Genomic DNA, 16,825 nt, shown 5'->3' with positions numbered 1-16,825 from the left:
TAATGCCAAATACTACACCCTAATGGGTGTACTAGAAAGTTGGCATTTGGGATGTACTCCTTTGCTGGAAATCAGTGGTGAAAATATTTTCACTAATGAAGATTTAAGCAACATTTCTCATCCTTAACAAATGCTAGATAAAGATAAAATGAACAAATTAATTATAAGCTTGATAACAAACATTTAAAAAGTTTAAAACATTTTGCTAAATGTTACTCTTAATTTTCAAAGGATACAAGAATTTCCCTGGAAATTATAGGGCAGTTGGTCTTGGTTCTTTCATAAGAGCATTTATAGATAATATGATACAACAAGCTTTAAAAAAATAATTTAATGAAATTTAGAGATATATAGCCTTAATTATCTATTAACTTTCTTCACTGGGAAGATGTTACATGTCTATAGAATGGGGAAAGATGTTAATCTCGTGTAATTAGACTTTAAAAATGTTTTTGATAAGATACCACACAGAAGATTAACTAAGAAAATCACTTCTATAAGGGGTTGAACAAAAACTGGTAAATGGAATTGTGAAATGTTTGAATGACAGCATCATAAGTTATTAACATAGCATAACAGAACTGAACCCTTGTCATTAGTGGAATGGTGCCTCAGGTTTAAATACTTGGGCATTTGTTATATCTATGTTAATGATATACATAATGATTAGTCAAATTTACTTATGACATTAAACTTTTTTGTATTTCTAATGGTACTGATGAATTTCAGGTTCTACAGAATGATAAATTTGTGCAGTACCTTGTTTCAAGTGGCACAAGCAAATGACAATAGTGGTGCACTCCTCCAGAATGGAATGCTCATCTATCACAGCTTAACCCCCAGCAAACAGCTGGGTAGACTGGAAAAACAGGGTGGGGCATCTTGGTCAAGGCCACAACTGCATCATGTGAAACAAACAACCATACAACAATTTGCAGCACAAAATAACTACGCCATACTGACACCAAAAGTTTGAGGAACCAGGGTTATCATAAGTAAGACCTCATATTTAACATAAACTTTGAACCATTCAGCAGCATGACTAAAGAAAAGAATCTTGGCATAGTCACTAAAATCATCAAAGTACTGCTCTGTTACTAGTAGTGAAGCTCATAGAAGTTCAGTAGATAAACTTATTACAAGTGAAAATACATAATTATCTCCTTATACACAGCATTAATTACACTAATATTTATTTAGAATACCATATTCAATTTTGTTTTTCTTATCCAAGTTACTGAATTTTTAAAAGTCCAGAAAAAGACTATATAATTAATTTCAGAACTGGAAGAATTATCTCATGGAGATAAGTTAAAACTTTTCTCTTAAAGAAAATGAGTAACAAATGAACTTTAAGATCTTAATAGAATTTGGAAAATTCAATTGACAGCATAAAATTGAAAATCTGGAAAATACATTCTGGGTTACAGTTAACAGTTGTATTTTTCTTGTTAACTGGTTGATTAGTTTATAAATTCAATTTCTACATGCAGTATTACTTGTAACTTATAGTATAGGTTTTGGTTTGATTTGTTTGGAATTTTGTGCAAAACTCCATGAAGGTTATCTGTGCTAGACGTCCTTAATTTAGCAGTGTAAGCCTAGAAGGAAGGCAGCCAATAATCACCATCCACTGCCAACTCTTGGGCTACTCTTTTACCAATGAATAGTGGGATTGACCATCACATTATAACACCCCCATGGCTGAAAGGGTGACCATGTTTGGTGAGACAGAGATTCGAACCCTTGACCCTCAGATTACAAGTTGAGTGCCTTAACCACCTGGCCATGCTGGGTCTGTAGCATTAATAAACTGCATACACCTGGGAAACTTTTAGATGACGTTTCAAGTCACTAGAAAAAATCTTCATCAATTTGACCTGGAATGTATTACCATAAAGAATGCTGTAGCATCACCTTCTGAAGCATAGAAGGTGTATCAATGTATATTGTCGTACGCACACCTTCTAAAATCTGGGGCATAGCTGTATACAGGTATATAGTGTAGGTAAGTGCAAGAGAAAAGTATTCTATGATTTATTCCAAGATGAAACTTTGAAAGATCAAATGTTCCCTTGTTATTTGTATAGTACAAGTAGGTGTTATTATTTTATAGTACAACTTGTAGTATTACTATTAGTGATTCAACATTTTACAAACTGAGCTTGAAATGTTTTCTAGTAATAAAATATTTTAATTTCCTAACAATTTAGTTTGAGTGAAAATATGGTACTTTTGGACCACCTTATAAAACTTTATATTACTAGCTAAAATTTTGGCTAAAATGTTATTTTTTTACTATTTGTAATATAACTTACAATTCATATGCTTGGGCAATCATTACAATTTCTATTTTTTTTAACTTAAGCCGTTCCAACGTAAAGATGTTAAGCCTAAAACGTATAATAAAAAAATCACTAAACAGAACAAATTAAAAGTAATATAGGAAAATAAGCATCTCTAGTTCGCGATATTTTATCACAAATTCTAGGCCTGTATTTTTCCCAATGCTTTCCCATCTTTCAGCGTTACACTTCAGCCAATAACTTCTGAAAATTAATCTAGTAAAAGTAAGAATCAGCTACTCACATAATGATAGTAAAACTTTGTAAGTCTAGGTTTACCGTGATTATTGAAAACAAGAATAGCTTTTATCATGTTTTAGGAGGTTTGAGAAGTTTAATATTAATCCGTACAATTTTACGAGATTTAAACAAAGCAGTATCATCAAGTTCTCTACAAAAATTATCAACTGTTACGACATGAAAACCTAAGCATATATTAACGATCAATATTATCTATATGCAAAAACGGCTCGTTTGCGCTGAGAAAACACTTTACATAGAAGAGCGAACAACGTTTCGACCTTCTTCGTATTATCATATCCTTCGACACACGTGACATCAGTCTTTCTGCATGTCTAAACAATAATATAAATAAATAACTTGTTAGGTTCATTGTTTTCTTAACATGTAAGAATCGTGTCATTGAAATAAGAAATATAAAACGTAAATATTTTCTGGATACTCATAATCGCTAAAAACAAAGAGCTATCAAAAGTATTTTTTATTTTCGTCTTAAAAGTACATTTTTATCAAGTTGAGAAGATCGTACGTTATTTAATATTTACCTTTAAAAAATTGATTTTAAAAGTTGTTAATAGAATGCATCTGTATTGAAAGTTTTCGGATGACCTTTCTAGTTGCTTGAACCACAATCCAAAAACTTCCAAGACACATACAGTCCGTTAACATCACTTTTTAAGTATACTCTTTCTCTTTTTAAAACTTTTCCAGAGAAAGAATTTGTTTATTTTCATTCGTTTATTTTGAAGATGCATTTAAATTTCAGGTGCACAAGTTATTTGTTGGTTTTAATGATTTATAAGCTTTAAACGTTGGGCTTGACTAGCAATCTGTGGGTCGCGGGTTAGAAACCCGTTGCCAAACATGCTCGCCTTTTCAGCACTAAGGTCGTTATAGTGTAACTATTATTCCAAATATTTATTGGTAAAAAAGGTTTAGTTTAGTTTGTTTTGAATTTCACACAAAGCTACACAAGGGCTATCTGCGTTAGCCGTCTCTAATTTAGCAGTGTAAGATTAGAGGGAAGGCAGCTAATCACTACCACCCAACGCCAACTCTTGGGCTACTCTTTTGCCAACGAATAGTGGGATTGACCATCACATTATAACGCCCCCACGGCTGTAAGGTTATGAGTCGAGTGCCTTAACCAGCCGGCCATGCTGGGCCGGTAAAAGAAAAAAGAAAAAAAAAGTGGCCCAAGAATTATCGGTGGATTGTTTCAGCTGAGCTGGCTGTTAAACTTAGGACCAGCTATCTGGAGAAGAAATAGGTGCCACTAGGTAAATCTGTCCGAGAATCAACAACTGATCCCCTTCCCACAATAAAAAAGAAGGAAACAAATGTATGTTGAAAACAAAAGAATCACACGAGCTTAATAGAATTTTTCATATACATCTACTTAATATCAATATCATTGACCTTAGTTGTTCTGCCTGTTCCTTTCCTATTCACCTGCCTCGATCTCATGATCAAGGGTGTACTTGAAAATGTTTTGGGAGTATTTCAATTGTTAGGACAAATTAAAAAAAATAGCTTTCAGGCTACTTTCAAAGAACGATGGAAAGTAAATCATAGGAAAAACATCAGAATTTAATTAATTTTCGTATTTAGTACAACAGAAACTTAGTGAAGTGCTTAAGTTCTGCAAATAGTTAATATTTTGTGTGCCCCTTTTGCTTCATTAACTGTAGACTGACTTTCAGGGGATTTTATACCAAACGTCTGTAATACACTCCTATAAAGATTCTTTGTCAAAAGTTTGATCTATCAAATCCCAGACCAGTTTGCTTAGGTTGAGATGAGGGCTTTGTGGAGGACATTGCATCATTTGAATGACTCTAAGCTAAGTAATTTCTATATAAGTTGGATGAGTATTTTAATCATTATCTTCTTGATAGTAGAATCCTTTACCTATAATACACAAACCTCTGAGTATACCATGATAGATCAGTACCTGATGGTATTTGTGCTAGTCAGTTATTCCATCTGTAATGCAAATATCTCCTGTCGCCTCAGCAGATAAATACCACCAAACCATCATACTGCTTACTTCATGCTTCACGGTAGATGATTTGCATTGAGATTAGTAACTTTCACCTTTCTTTTGCCAGACGTAGAGTCTATACATTTGAACCAAATATTTCAAACTTGGACTCATCCGTTCATACCATCCTTTTTCAATCATACGCAGTCCAGTTTTTGTACGTTTTATCAATTTTAGTATCTTGAAAACATCTGGCGATGCGGGCCTATTGCACTGAAGTGAAATATGTAATAGTAACACCCGTTACGTAAAATACAGTCTGTACTATACTTCGAGGTTGTCACTATCTTCATGAAGTAAGTTGGCACACTGGTTTATACTTTGGTCTGGATTTGACATTCAATGGATTGTTTAATTTCTTCTGGTTGAATGATTGGGTTGACGCCCCTGAGGAACACAGAGAAAAGACTGACAGGACTTTTAGTGGAGGAACAACTAACGTTAAGTTCAGTGTTCCATGGTTGACATAAATATACTTGATCAGCAGGTGTAGAGGACTGGATCATAATTCCGCCCCGGCGAAGGATTCGGGTCCTGGCGGGCTTGCATTACATCTGATATGTCAGTGTGTGTGTAGGTGTTGTCAGTCTTTTAGAGTGTCCTGGTAGATTATGAAGAGCATGTTATGATTGGTTGGATTATCACTATTTCTGATTGGAGGAGAGATTTCCTAAAGATTCAACCAATGGCAACCACAGGTTATTCACCTCTAATCCAGAATCTCTGTTTAGTAAAGGTTTAAAAGTGTTAATATAAAATTATTCTTTGATTTTCTTGTCTTCCAGGCATTGGATCTTGCCGTTTGAGTTGATGTTTCGTTTCGTCTTGTCTGCTGTTCGGATAACGGGTTCTGGCCTGGCCTACTTCCCTTGTGCCGCGTTTGTCTCACTCTTCTTTCTCAAAGTGATTTTCATACTTCCCCACCTCATTTCATTACCTTAAACAAGTTAAATCAAAATAGAGGAAAACACCCACGTAAAAGTATATAATCTTCCATGAGAGAATTCATCAGATTTCTCTCTCTCTCTAAACTAAACCCCTGCCAAATTCGTTTTGTTTCTTGTCTTCCAGAATTTGTCTGTGTCGATTATTTTAGTTTCTCCCAGTTTATTCTCTGTCCAGTTGACGTCGCGTGCTCTGCAATGGTTGAATGTAATGTGTTTTCATGAGTCTTGTGCTATCTTTATGTTCTTTTCTTCTTGTCGCGAGTTTTCTTCCCGTTTCTCCACTGTATGTGTCGTTGCAGGAACACGGAATTTCATAGATGACGTTTTTGAGATTCTCTTTGGTAATTCGCTGTTTGTGTTTTTTACCAGAATGGACCTTAAAATATTGTAGAATTTCTACGGGACTTCTATGTTGATTTTTTTTTTGTGGTTATGTGTTTGACAATCTATAGAAGAATACAAAAAGAGCTGTTATGGACCAACCTCTATCCAGAAGATTAACGACTACAATAAGAACTTTACAAAGCTCGCACACTGCTCTAATCACATGACCTTTCTACTACGCTGCAGGATTTCCAACATCATCCCAAACTTTCTGAGACTCAAAGAAACTACTTTCATCAGAACTACTAATATAAAAAGGTCCTCGACAAAACAAGCAGACACCTCCTAAAATTGCATATAAAAGAACAGAGACGGAAGAAGCACCATCTAACAAACAAAACTGAAATACAATATACTGCGTTTCAACAACTTTTCTCCACAAACATTAGAGCACTTGATATCCTAAACTTCTTCATCAATTACTATACAGCCAACCTAGAAAACAACAAGGAGAAACAAGTTAGAAATTCAACAGACCGATCAAGATGGATAATCCTATGTCTATAAACATAGTTCACAATTACAGTTCGAGAGTACTAAGTGCTACAGAAAATAAGATCCCTAACCTAGGTCTAAACTTCGCCATCCAACCTAGCACAATTTCAACTATTGACATAGCTACAACCTTAGAATCTGCTGCACAAAGCATCCCGAACCCTATAGCTGAACAATTCCAACATCACACTTACACCATCCTCAGGAAGGCCAAAAAACCAAAACTGAACATCACTAAACTCGAATGTAGCTCACGAAACCGTCTAAAACGAGACAACAAGATTCTACCAGCAGACAGTGTAGTTATCCCAGAGATCAACAATTATTACACGAAGATCAAGCAGTTACTGGACAACCACTAATATAAAAAGATCACCAATGACCCTACAGAAAAGACAAAAAGACTCATCAAAAGGACGCCAAACAAATTAAACAAACAAGGCTTAATCAACAAAAAACTAACCAAAGACTTAAGATCCAAGGAAAATTTCCCTCCTCAGTTCTACGGGCTACCTGAGGTACACAAACCTAATGTACCTCTAAGGCCTATTGTCAGTGCCAAAAACTCATCTTGCCATCAACTGGCTACTTTCCTAGGACCTATCTTATCTTCACTACAAGGAAACCCTGAACATCACATCCAAAACTCACAAATTTCATAGGACAACTCAGAAAGCTACACATCAACTCCAGAATATTATGGTCAGTTTTGATGTCACAGATCTATTTAACAATGTTCCAATCTCAGAAACCCTTCACATCACCAAACAATGACTGCTGAATGACAATTCTCTACCACACAGAACATATATGAAAATAGACGCCATAATGGAACTAACAACCATTTGCCTATATTCAACCTATTTCTAATACAATGAGGAATTCTATGAACAAGCAGATAGGCTAGCCATGGGATCTCCACTCTCTCCAATCCCAGCAGACATTTTCATGGAAGACTTTGAAGAAAGAGCTCTTTCATCCACACCGATAAAACCAAGTTGCTACAGGCATTATGTCGACACCTTCGTTATTTGGCCCCACGGTTATGAAAACTTATCAGCTTTCTTAGAACATCTCAGTTCTGTAAACAAAAGAATTCACTTCACTTTGGAAATAGAGGAACGAAACAGTCTATCGTTTCTTCACATACTCATCATCAAACAAGCAAGACAAATAACCACAACTGTATAAATAACACCCACCTACACGAACAAATAACTACACTTCCAGGCAACACGGGGAAACTCACCCGGCCCGGACACTGGAAGGATTGACAGATTAAGAGCTCTTTCTTGATTCAGTGGGTGGTGGTGCATGGCCGTTCTTAGTTGGTGGAGCGATTTGTCTGGTTAATTCCGCAAGACGAGAGAGCTAGTCAGACGTGCCAATATCTCTGCCAACATCCTATTTAGAACGAAACATTCATCCTCGCCAGTCAGGCCGTTAGTGCCGCCAGTAATCATCGACGGCCTACCGCCGAACATCACGCCGTACCAAGTCGCCACGTTGATCGCCCGAGCCAAGCCTGGGGCAACCATCGAACCGTCCAAGACCCGAATTTTACGCCGGGGCGGAACCCTCAGCCAACCAGCCACTACTGCAGACCAAATTTATCTGTGCCAGCCATGGAACACTGAATTTAAAGTAAGTTGTTCCCCCACTAAAAATCCAGTCAATCATTATTCTGTATTCCTCAGGGGCGTCGACCCATAAATTCAACTAGAAGAAATCAGACAAACCATAGAACCCCAAATACAAGCCAAGGTATATGCAGTTCATCGAATTTTTTCTAAGAACACTAACCATCCCATGCACTTCATGAAGATAGTGACAACGTCGAAGTACAGTGCTGACTGTATTTTACGTGACGGCTGTTATTATCATATATTTCATTTTAGAGCCAAATGCTCACATCGACGACCACTCAATACTGGTTCAAACAAAGCACCCAGATATCGCAAACAACCAACGGAAATCTTCCAACATGAAACTACCAAAATACCGCCGAGTCCAGATCTAATTAGAAGAAACATGAGGACAGATTCAGACAACTCGACTCAGAAGACAACTCCCACTGTTAGCAACTCGCCAAGTTCCAGTAGTTCAAGAAAGAAAAAGGACAGTTCATGCCAGACTTCAATTCCAGTTCCACAGAATTCAACAACCAGCCAGACTCAAACCATTACCAAGATAACCATCGACGCGACAGTACAAACTGAAAAACAAACTACCTCCACGCAGAAAACTCAAACCAAAATCTCGAGAAGAAACAAAGCATCACAGACCAGCGAAGAACAACTCACCGAAGAACAGCCAGTAGTTCCACCACCGAGACCACGTTTTTCACTTGCACCAATGGGCTTCAAGTGTGAAAACAAGTTCATGACGAAGTTACCACCTGATCTACAAGACTGCAGCTAACAGTTTCCACGTACACCACCAACATAGTTCATCAGTTTTGTTTTTTTTTTTTTCTCTTCCCAGCTACTTCCGGGCACGGTCTGGGTAGATTTTTCGGCGCCCAGGCCGTGAAGGTGGGTTTTCTCGGGGTACTCCCGTTTCCCCCTACAGCAAAAATCTCTGGCATCGGATCTGTAGGTTCCAGCCACATTCTGAAAAGGGCCGTTTATTTAGTCTTAGTCATAGTTCAACCAGCCATAGTATAGTAAATTCTAAATCCATTCGCCAGCCGCCAGTGTACTCCGTACTCGGGCCAAGGTCTGGCCCGCTTCGCTTCACTTATGCTGATCTCGTCCAGTTCTCCCGTCTTGTCTCTTACTCACAAATACCCCACTCCACCTTAAAAATATTAGAACAAAAGTAAACGAAAAAACCTATGGATATTCTAACAATTTATCACGAGAGGGGACGAAGAGGAACTACAGCGTTCCTGAACACCCCAGTTGGAGAGAGAATTCTGATTTCTCTCTCTATAAACTAAACCCCTGCCACGTTAGTTTGCGTTTGCACACACAGGAAATTAAAAAGACACAGAAAAACTGAAAAAGTAAACATCACACTTGGCAATACGCCTATCAACATGAGCAAGCACATCACATTCCTTGGCATCACTCATCCATAAAACAAACGCATTTCACATTTAATGGCCATATCTAGCAAACATTCAAACTGCTAACCTTAGAATATCATCCAGATATACAAGGCTTACACGTCCGTTAATAGAATACTGATGTCAAGTCGCATATAATGTTAACAGCACACTACAGAAAATCCAAGTACAACAAAATAAAATACTAAGAGCAGCAAACAGACTACCATCATACACACCCGTAAACTATATACACCAAATCAGTAACTTACCAACCCTTAGAAACAAGCTCACAGAAATATCATACAAATATTATTTAAAAGAAGAACATAGAAATCAACAAACTGCATTATGTAAATTAGCCAGTGCACCTACAAAATACATTTCACTATATAACATATTTCAACAATCACAAATCACTCAACAAGAAACATAATCAAAGATAAGGTAGATTCATGTTTATATTTATTTCTTTTTCAGGTTCGGACACAGGACAGGTAAAACTTTCGGCGCCTGTCCTGTGAAAGTAGGTTTTCTCGGGGCACTCCCGTTTCCCCCCACATCCAAATCTCAGGCATTGGATCTTTAGATCCCAGCCAAGGCAACACTACTGCCCAGCCCTGAATCGGATCGTTTTGTGTTGATATTTACATTAACATCTGCTTGTCTGGCTCTGGCCTGGCTCACTTCTTCGGTACCACCTTTGTTTCGCTCTTTCTCACCCAACAATTTTATAATGTCCCATCGCACTTCATACCTCAAATAAGAAAATTAAAAATTAAATACAAGCAAAGTTTCAAGTACAGTTAAATAACATCTCACATGAGGGGAGGAAGGGGAACCACAATGTTCCTGATCACCTCAGTTGGGGAGGGAATTCTTGAAACTTCTCTTTCTATAAACTAAACCCCTGCCAAATTCGTTTGTGTTTCACACACTGACGGTCGGTCCAGTGGACGCTTGTCACAGAGCAAGCAAGACGTGCTGATATCTCTGCCAATACGCTGTTCAAGACACAAGGATCAACTACGTCAGTTATACCGCCGGAATCGCCGACGGTCTACCGTCACACCTTATGCTGCTACAAGTCGCCACGTTCATCGCCCAAGCCAAGCCAAACGTAACAATCGACCCCGCCAGGACCTGAATCCTTCGCCGGGGTGGAATTGTGATCCAGTCCTATACACCCACTGATCAAGTATATTTATGCCAACCATGGAACACTGAAATTAAAGTAAGTTGTTTCTCAACTAAAAGTCCTGTCAGCCTTTCTCAGTATTCCTCATGGACGTCGACCCAACCATCCAACCAGAAGAAATCAAACAAGCCGGGCCTGGCATGGCCAAGCGCGTAAGGCGTGCGACTCGTAATCTGAGGGTCGCGGGTTCGCGCTAAACATGCTCGCCCTCCCAGCCGTGGGGGGTGTATAATGTGACGGTCAATCCCACTATTCGTTGTTAAAAGAGTAGCCCAAGAGTTGGCGGTGGGTGGTGATGACTAGCTGCCTTCCCTCTAGTCTTACACTGCTAAATTAGGGACGGCTAGCACAGATAGCCCTCGAGTAGCTTTGTGCGAAATTCCAAAACAAAACAATCAAACAAGCCATATAATATTAAATCCAGGCCAAGTTACATGCCGTACATCGAATTTTCTCCAGACACACCAACCTACCTACGTACTTCATGAATACTGTTGTATATTCAGGTAAAACAAAGATTAGTTATATAGAAGAGAGTTTGGTGCCCCGACTAAGGATATCAATATTGCAAAGTACTGGTTCTCTTTCATAGGATTTAAAAGAAAGATTTACTAAACACGCTAGGGAGTACTCTACTTGTCTTAAATAGAGAAAGTGCGCATCAGGAATTAAAAGTTATACAACCTGGATGGGGTGAAGTGAATTTTGCACCGAGACAAAGTCTTTAGGAAGGATGTTGACATCTAGAGAAATATTTCTCCTGAATCTTGATTTTTTTGCCAATGATGAGAAGAATCATGGTGAACATTACTATGCAAATAAGAACTAGAAATGTAAAGCGGGGTCTGTCTGGGGCATCAAGAAACCTTTTGAACATCTCCCCTAAAAAACTAAACAGCATGTAAGCCTGAGTGATCAAGGATAAGCTAAGACTGATTGTATACAAGGCTGGATAAAATTGTATCTACAAAGAAGCACAACTCTAATTCTGGTCAAGGCCAACTACAGGGATGAGGAATGGGGCACCATTAGTAGACAATTTCCACCAGCATTGATTATTTTTCCAGCTAATGATAAAACAACAGTGGATAACACCACAAATGATTAATTGAGTGGCAGAGAAATTCTCTGAAAGTTTAGCTGATATATGGACATTGACCCCAGGTAATTAAGTAGAACAGTTGAGAATGATGTGAGGAGCTTTGTCAGACATGGAGGCAGCCAGCGTTAGAACCTAAACAGAGAAGCAAGTTTTCATGAGTGATGGACAGCAAACAACATGAGCTAAGGAGGATGCAAAATAAATAGCTACCGTAAACCAAGGAAGGATTATTTCTCTTTTGAAAACTGCTACTTTTATCAGAGTAGCTGCAGTTCTCCTACTGATGGTAAAGTTTCTTTTGGAAGTAACACCAAAACATGAAAAGTCTTTTAATTTTAACCATTGATCAAATAACATTTTTATCATGCATTTTTAATCTTAAAATATTACTTAAGTGTAACTAAAGTTGCTTGAATTGGGAAAGTAATCAGGAACCAGTAATGTAGTAATCAAAAACAATAACTCAGGGTGAGAACTTATAACTGTTTTCAATAGATGAAAAGTAAATAACAGGATCATGCTATACATGAATTCATAAAATTTTAAACATTTTATTGAAGTTTATTTGAATAAGCTAACAAGTTCTTTATTTTTACGTTCTAATTAACTTAGATAAAATATTATATAACAATAAATAAAATATTAAAAAAAATAGTTTTTAGTAGTTACTTGCAGTCAAACTCATTTGCCATGGAGCAAAAGTAGAAAACGTTCTTCCATCAGCACAGGGGAGACTCACATATATTTGTGTTCAAAAGGAAGTAATGTAGTTTTTAAATATGCATCTTGGAACACAATGAGTACAATGCCCCAAAATTACTATAATGTACATGGCTTTTTAACCAAATTATAAATAGGTTTAAACATTCAAAACAAGAATTCAGTGTTTGTACAGGAAAAAACAGTTAATAGATAAATCAGATGATCTGTCTCCAGAACCTATGTCAATACCAGGGCAATAATTTGTGAAACAGCTGCTTCTTTGACTTCATTGGTTCCAGTTCCAGTAGTAATAATCTTTACTACTGAGATTACCATCACTATAACCAGAGTATCAGCTTCACCTGTAGTTGTAATTTTTGTAATAGTTCCAGTGGTAATGAAGGCTGAAATTCTCCACAAAGCTTTCAACCAAGGTAAAAGAGTAGTTAATACTAATGCAGATAGCGAGTTTAAAACAACACTGTAAGTATCTGCCAATAAGATGAGAAGAGGACACGACACTTTATAATTGTGAAGAGAACTGTCTGTCAAAACACAGATATCCACTAAGACAGTTTGAAGAGAAAGTTTGTCATTTTAGGAGGAATTAGTGCATATTTTGAAAGCTCTTATGAGAGCTACAGACATTAATAGCCAGGTTAACATGGTACATTGTAAATCTTCAGCTGTATTGAAGGATTTGCTATTGGGATCCTGTTGGTGGATAACTTGAAATTTCCACCTTAATTATAGGTATAAGTGCAGTGTTCATGTGTATTTGTTTATTAAATGTTGCACTTTTTAGTTGTTATTGTATAGGATTAAGGTTTTCATTTAAATAATGTAAATAATTATTTAAAGTTTTTAGGGAAGAATTTATGCTTGAGGATTTTATATGAAATTGTAGAGTGCATAGATGGTTAGTTTTAAGGATATTCATTTTATTTCTATAGTTATGTGTATTTTTATATGAGTATAGAATGAGTACACTCTGTATTTATGTAATCACAGTGGTCCGGCATGGCCAGATAGTTAAGGCACTTGACTCTTAGTCTGAGGGTTGCAGGTTCGAATCCCCATCACACCAAACATACTTGCCATTTCAACTGTGGGGGCATTATAATTTGATGGTCAATCCCACTATTCATTGGTAAAAGAGTAACCCAAGTGGTGGGTGGTGATGACTAGCTGCCTCTCCTCTAGTTTTACACTGTTAAATTAGAGATGTCAGCACAGATAGCCCTCATGTAACTTTGCTCAAATTTCAAAACAAACCATAATCACAGCTTCTTAGGTATCGTGGAATATGTAGTGATGTACCATTTTTAATATAAATTGATGTTTAATGGGTGCAAGAAAAGAATTTTAGTTAAATATTTTAAGTTACTTTATAACAAATGGAGAACTTATTTACACACGTTTGAAAATAGTGATGTAAACAGTATTATAAAATGCACAATAAAAATAATTTCTAAAAGTTATTGTAAGTGCAGTAATTGAAATTATATTTCATATCTTATATAGGTAAATTAATGTAGTGGTAGTTATATCAACCTTTCTTGCATAAGACCTTCTACTATATGTATCTCTTCAAGACCATTGAATATCTAGATAATAGCATAAAACAGTTGAGAATGGGAGCTATACATATAATGTTGATTGGGTTTGGTATAGCAACACATTAACATTTTGGTATTTATGTCCAAAAATCACATTGTAGAATGGAATGCTAACTTCAAGGAGAGATGCTGTCTCCCCCATTGATGTAATGTATTCTATTATTTACTGCTGCTTTTTTATTTAATATTTTTGAAAATAGTTTTACTTTCTTTTTTCTTTCAAGCACCCCCATTCCCAGACGTGTCTGCAGCTAGGTCTGAAAAATGGGACATTGTGAGATAGACCACCCACAACTGTTCAACTGTGTGTGTTGTTGTTTTTCCTAAATCATACAAGACCAGTGAAGTTGAAGTTAAACTGGATAGATGGTGTACCCTAATGCAATTTAGATATTACTTTCACCAGTACCTTTAAAACAAAAGCACAATTATATGACGACCCACCTTATGATTTGTGCCCTGTTATTGGACATTTGTATTGTGGCTGAGGTTTCTCTCTCTCTTTCATGGACCTACATTTAATAATATTTTATCTAAGGATTGAACATGCTGCATCAGATTTGGGTTATTCTTTACGATGAAATCTTCTTTAATTTTTAGCTTTTCTAAATATATGTATAGATGTATGTGTAATTATACTTCATTCAGTGTTATTGTTTTGCTTCTATCTAAAATATATCTTAAAAAGTATTTTAAAGGATTATATCTTGCATATTGTAATTTTTTGGTTAAAAGTGTTGTGACTTATGTGTTTTCATTTTCATGTAAAATGTTTTTAAAATATCATGAAAAAATATTTTTTTCCAAGTACCTAAATAAAGGTATTTTCATAAAATGAAAAAAAGTGAAATTTCTAACTTTATATTACTTTTACACAACAGCAATGCTGAAATTACAATAATTTAATAAATGTATTACACATACAAGTGTATATTATCATGGAAAGCAAAATGTGAAATCTCTAATAATACAGAACTCTTACAGAAAGAGTAAAGCTTATACTTTAAACAATTCTGGAAAAAAATATTGTATCTATTCTCCAGTTAAACCAGCAGATTTCTCACATCCTTTATAAAAGCACACTCAAAGGTAAAGGAAATTTGAATACACACAGTATTGAACTCCAGGATTTGGGAAACTTGAATAAATGCTCTCAAACTTCTAAAGCCATTACAGAGTTAATATCTTCCCAAAAGTAAGTTAAACTCAAAGTAAGGCACAAATTCAATTACAGCAAATGTATTTAGCTTGTACATTTTCCTAAAAAATTTATTTTTTGGGAAAATATATCATGTATCCTCTTCATATAATAACATGAAAAATGGTTTTAAAAAAATATTGTGAAATGCTAAGGGTTGGGCCATAGTAATTTTATGTAAAAAGAAAATTTTCTGACACTCACAAATGTGTTTCTTAACCCCCATATTAAATCTATTGGACTTGCAATGGAATTGATCATAGCAATTAAAATACAATCCTTGTTTCTTTCTCTCTTATCAATAATACCAGATTTTAAGCCAACATTCATCAGGGAATGAGTTTACTCCAAACAGGTAAATGATTATAAAAGTTGAAAGGAACATTATCCTTCTTGATTAGAAATTTAGATTAATCAATATACTCAATTACTTATGAACGTAGATTAATCAAATTATGATTAAATTGATTATCACAAAAATAACCACATAATCAAAACTGGCATTTTCTATTATTAGTTTTCAATTATTCCATCCACATAAGTGGTCAAAGTATTCACATTATAACTCGTTATTATTATTAATTAATTCAAGGTTGTTCACCTAAATTGATTACTGTCATGCCACATATAAATTAATTAATTCAAAATTGTTTCCAGTTATTACTATCTTGTAATATGCAACCTGTATACATATCTACTGATCGATTAGTTACATGTAATCAATGAATAAGCCTAATGATTAATTAGAAAATTCCAGTTATTGCTCACCTACAGCTAGAATTTCTAGATATGCATTTATCTTTTTATTTGTCCAAACCTTTCAAAAATTGTTTTAAATTTTGCACAAAACTACACAAGGGTTATCTGTGGTAGATCTCCCTAATTTAGCAGCATAAGACTAGAGGGAGGGCAGCTAGTTATCACAACCCACTACCAACTCTTAACAATGTATAATGGGATTGACTGTCACATTATAATGCCCCCACAGCTGAAAGAGTGAGCATGTTTGATGTGATGGGTATTTGAACCCATGATCCTCAGAGTACAAGTCAAGTGCTTCAACAATCTGCCCATGCCAGGCCAACCTTTCAAAGATACACAGACTGTCTCACAAAACGTAGGCATAGTGGTTGTTAGAATATTTCTAATGAAAGGAAACATTGACTGAGCACCTAAAAGTACTTTAATTCAACAAAAAAAAACAAATTTATACAGTAATTTCACAAAGAGGATAATGTAATTCCATCTGCAAATATCAACGAGCAATTTTCTCAAACATCTCAGTATGAATTTAAGAACTGTATTCTTCAAAATGTCCAACAAACATTCCATAAAACCATAACTTTGTGGTATAGGCAAATCAGTTATAATCAGATGTAGTTGGTTAAAAATATTAGATCTTTATTATGCCTACACTAGAATTTATTTAAATAGATCTTAATAATGGACTGACTCTTTGTTGAAATAGTGTAGCAAACCTGGATATAAATCATCCACCTTTT

At 35.8% G+C, this 16,825-nt stretch overlaps 1 protein-coding gene across 2 annotated transcripts in view; it reads right to left on the bottom strand.

Moving 5' to 3' along the window:
• The window catches only part of or (AP-3 complex subunit sigma-2 or), a 41,287-nt gene extending 38,488 nt beyond the window's left edge, over window positions 1-2,799 (bottom strand). For both annotated transcript variants that reach the window (XM_076489816.1, XM_076489817.1), the window contains exon 1: window positions 2,590-2,799. In XM_076489816.1, the coding sequence (XP_076345931.1) occupies window positions 2,590-2,658 (69 nt within the window). In that variant the 5' untranslated portion in view covers window positions 2,659-2,799. The remainder of the gene's footprint in view (window positions 1-2,589) is intronic.
• Between the last annotated feature and the right edge of the window lie 14,026 nt (window positions 2,800-16,825).

The sequence above is a fragment of the Tachypleus tridentatus genome, chromosome 2 (genome assembly GCF_004210375.1).
Source record: "Tachypleus tridentatus isolate NWPU-2018 chromosome 2, ASM421037v1, whole genome shotgun sequence".
Classification (NCBI taxonomy): Eukaryota; Metazoa; Arthropoda; class Merostomata; order Xiphosura; family Limulidae; genus Tachypleus; species Tachypleus tridentatus.
Note: the sequence above shows the minus strand (reverse complement) of the source record. Positions and strands in the feature narration are given on the sequence as shown.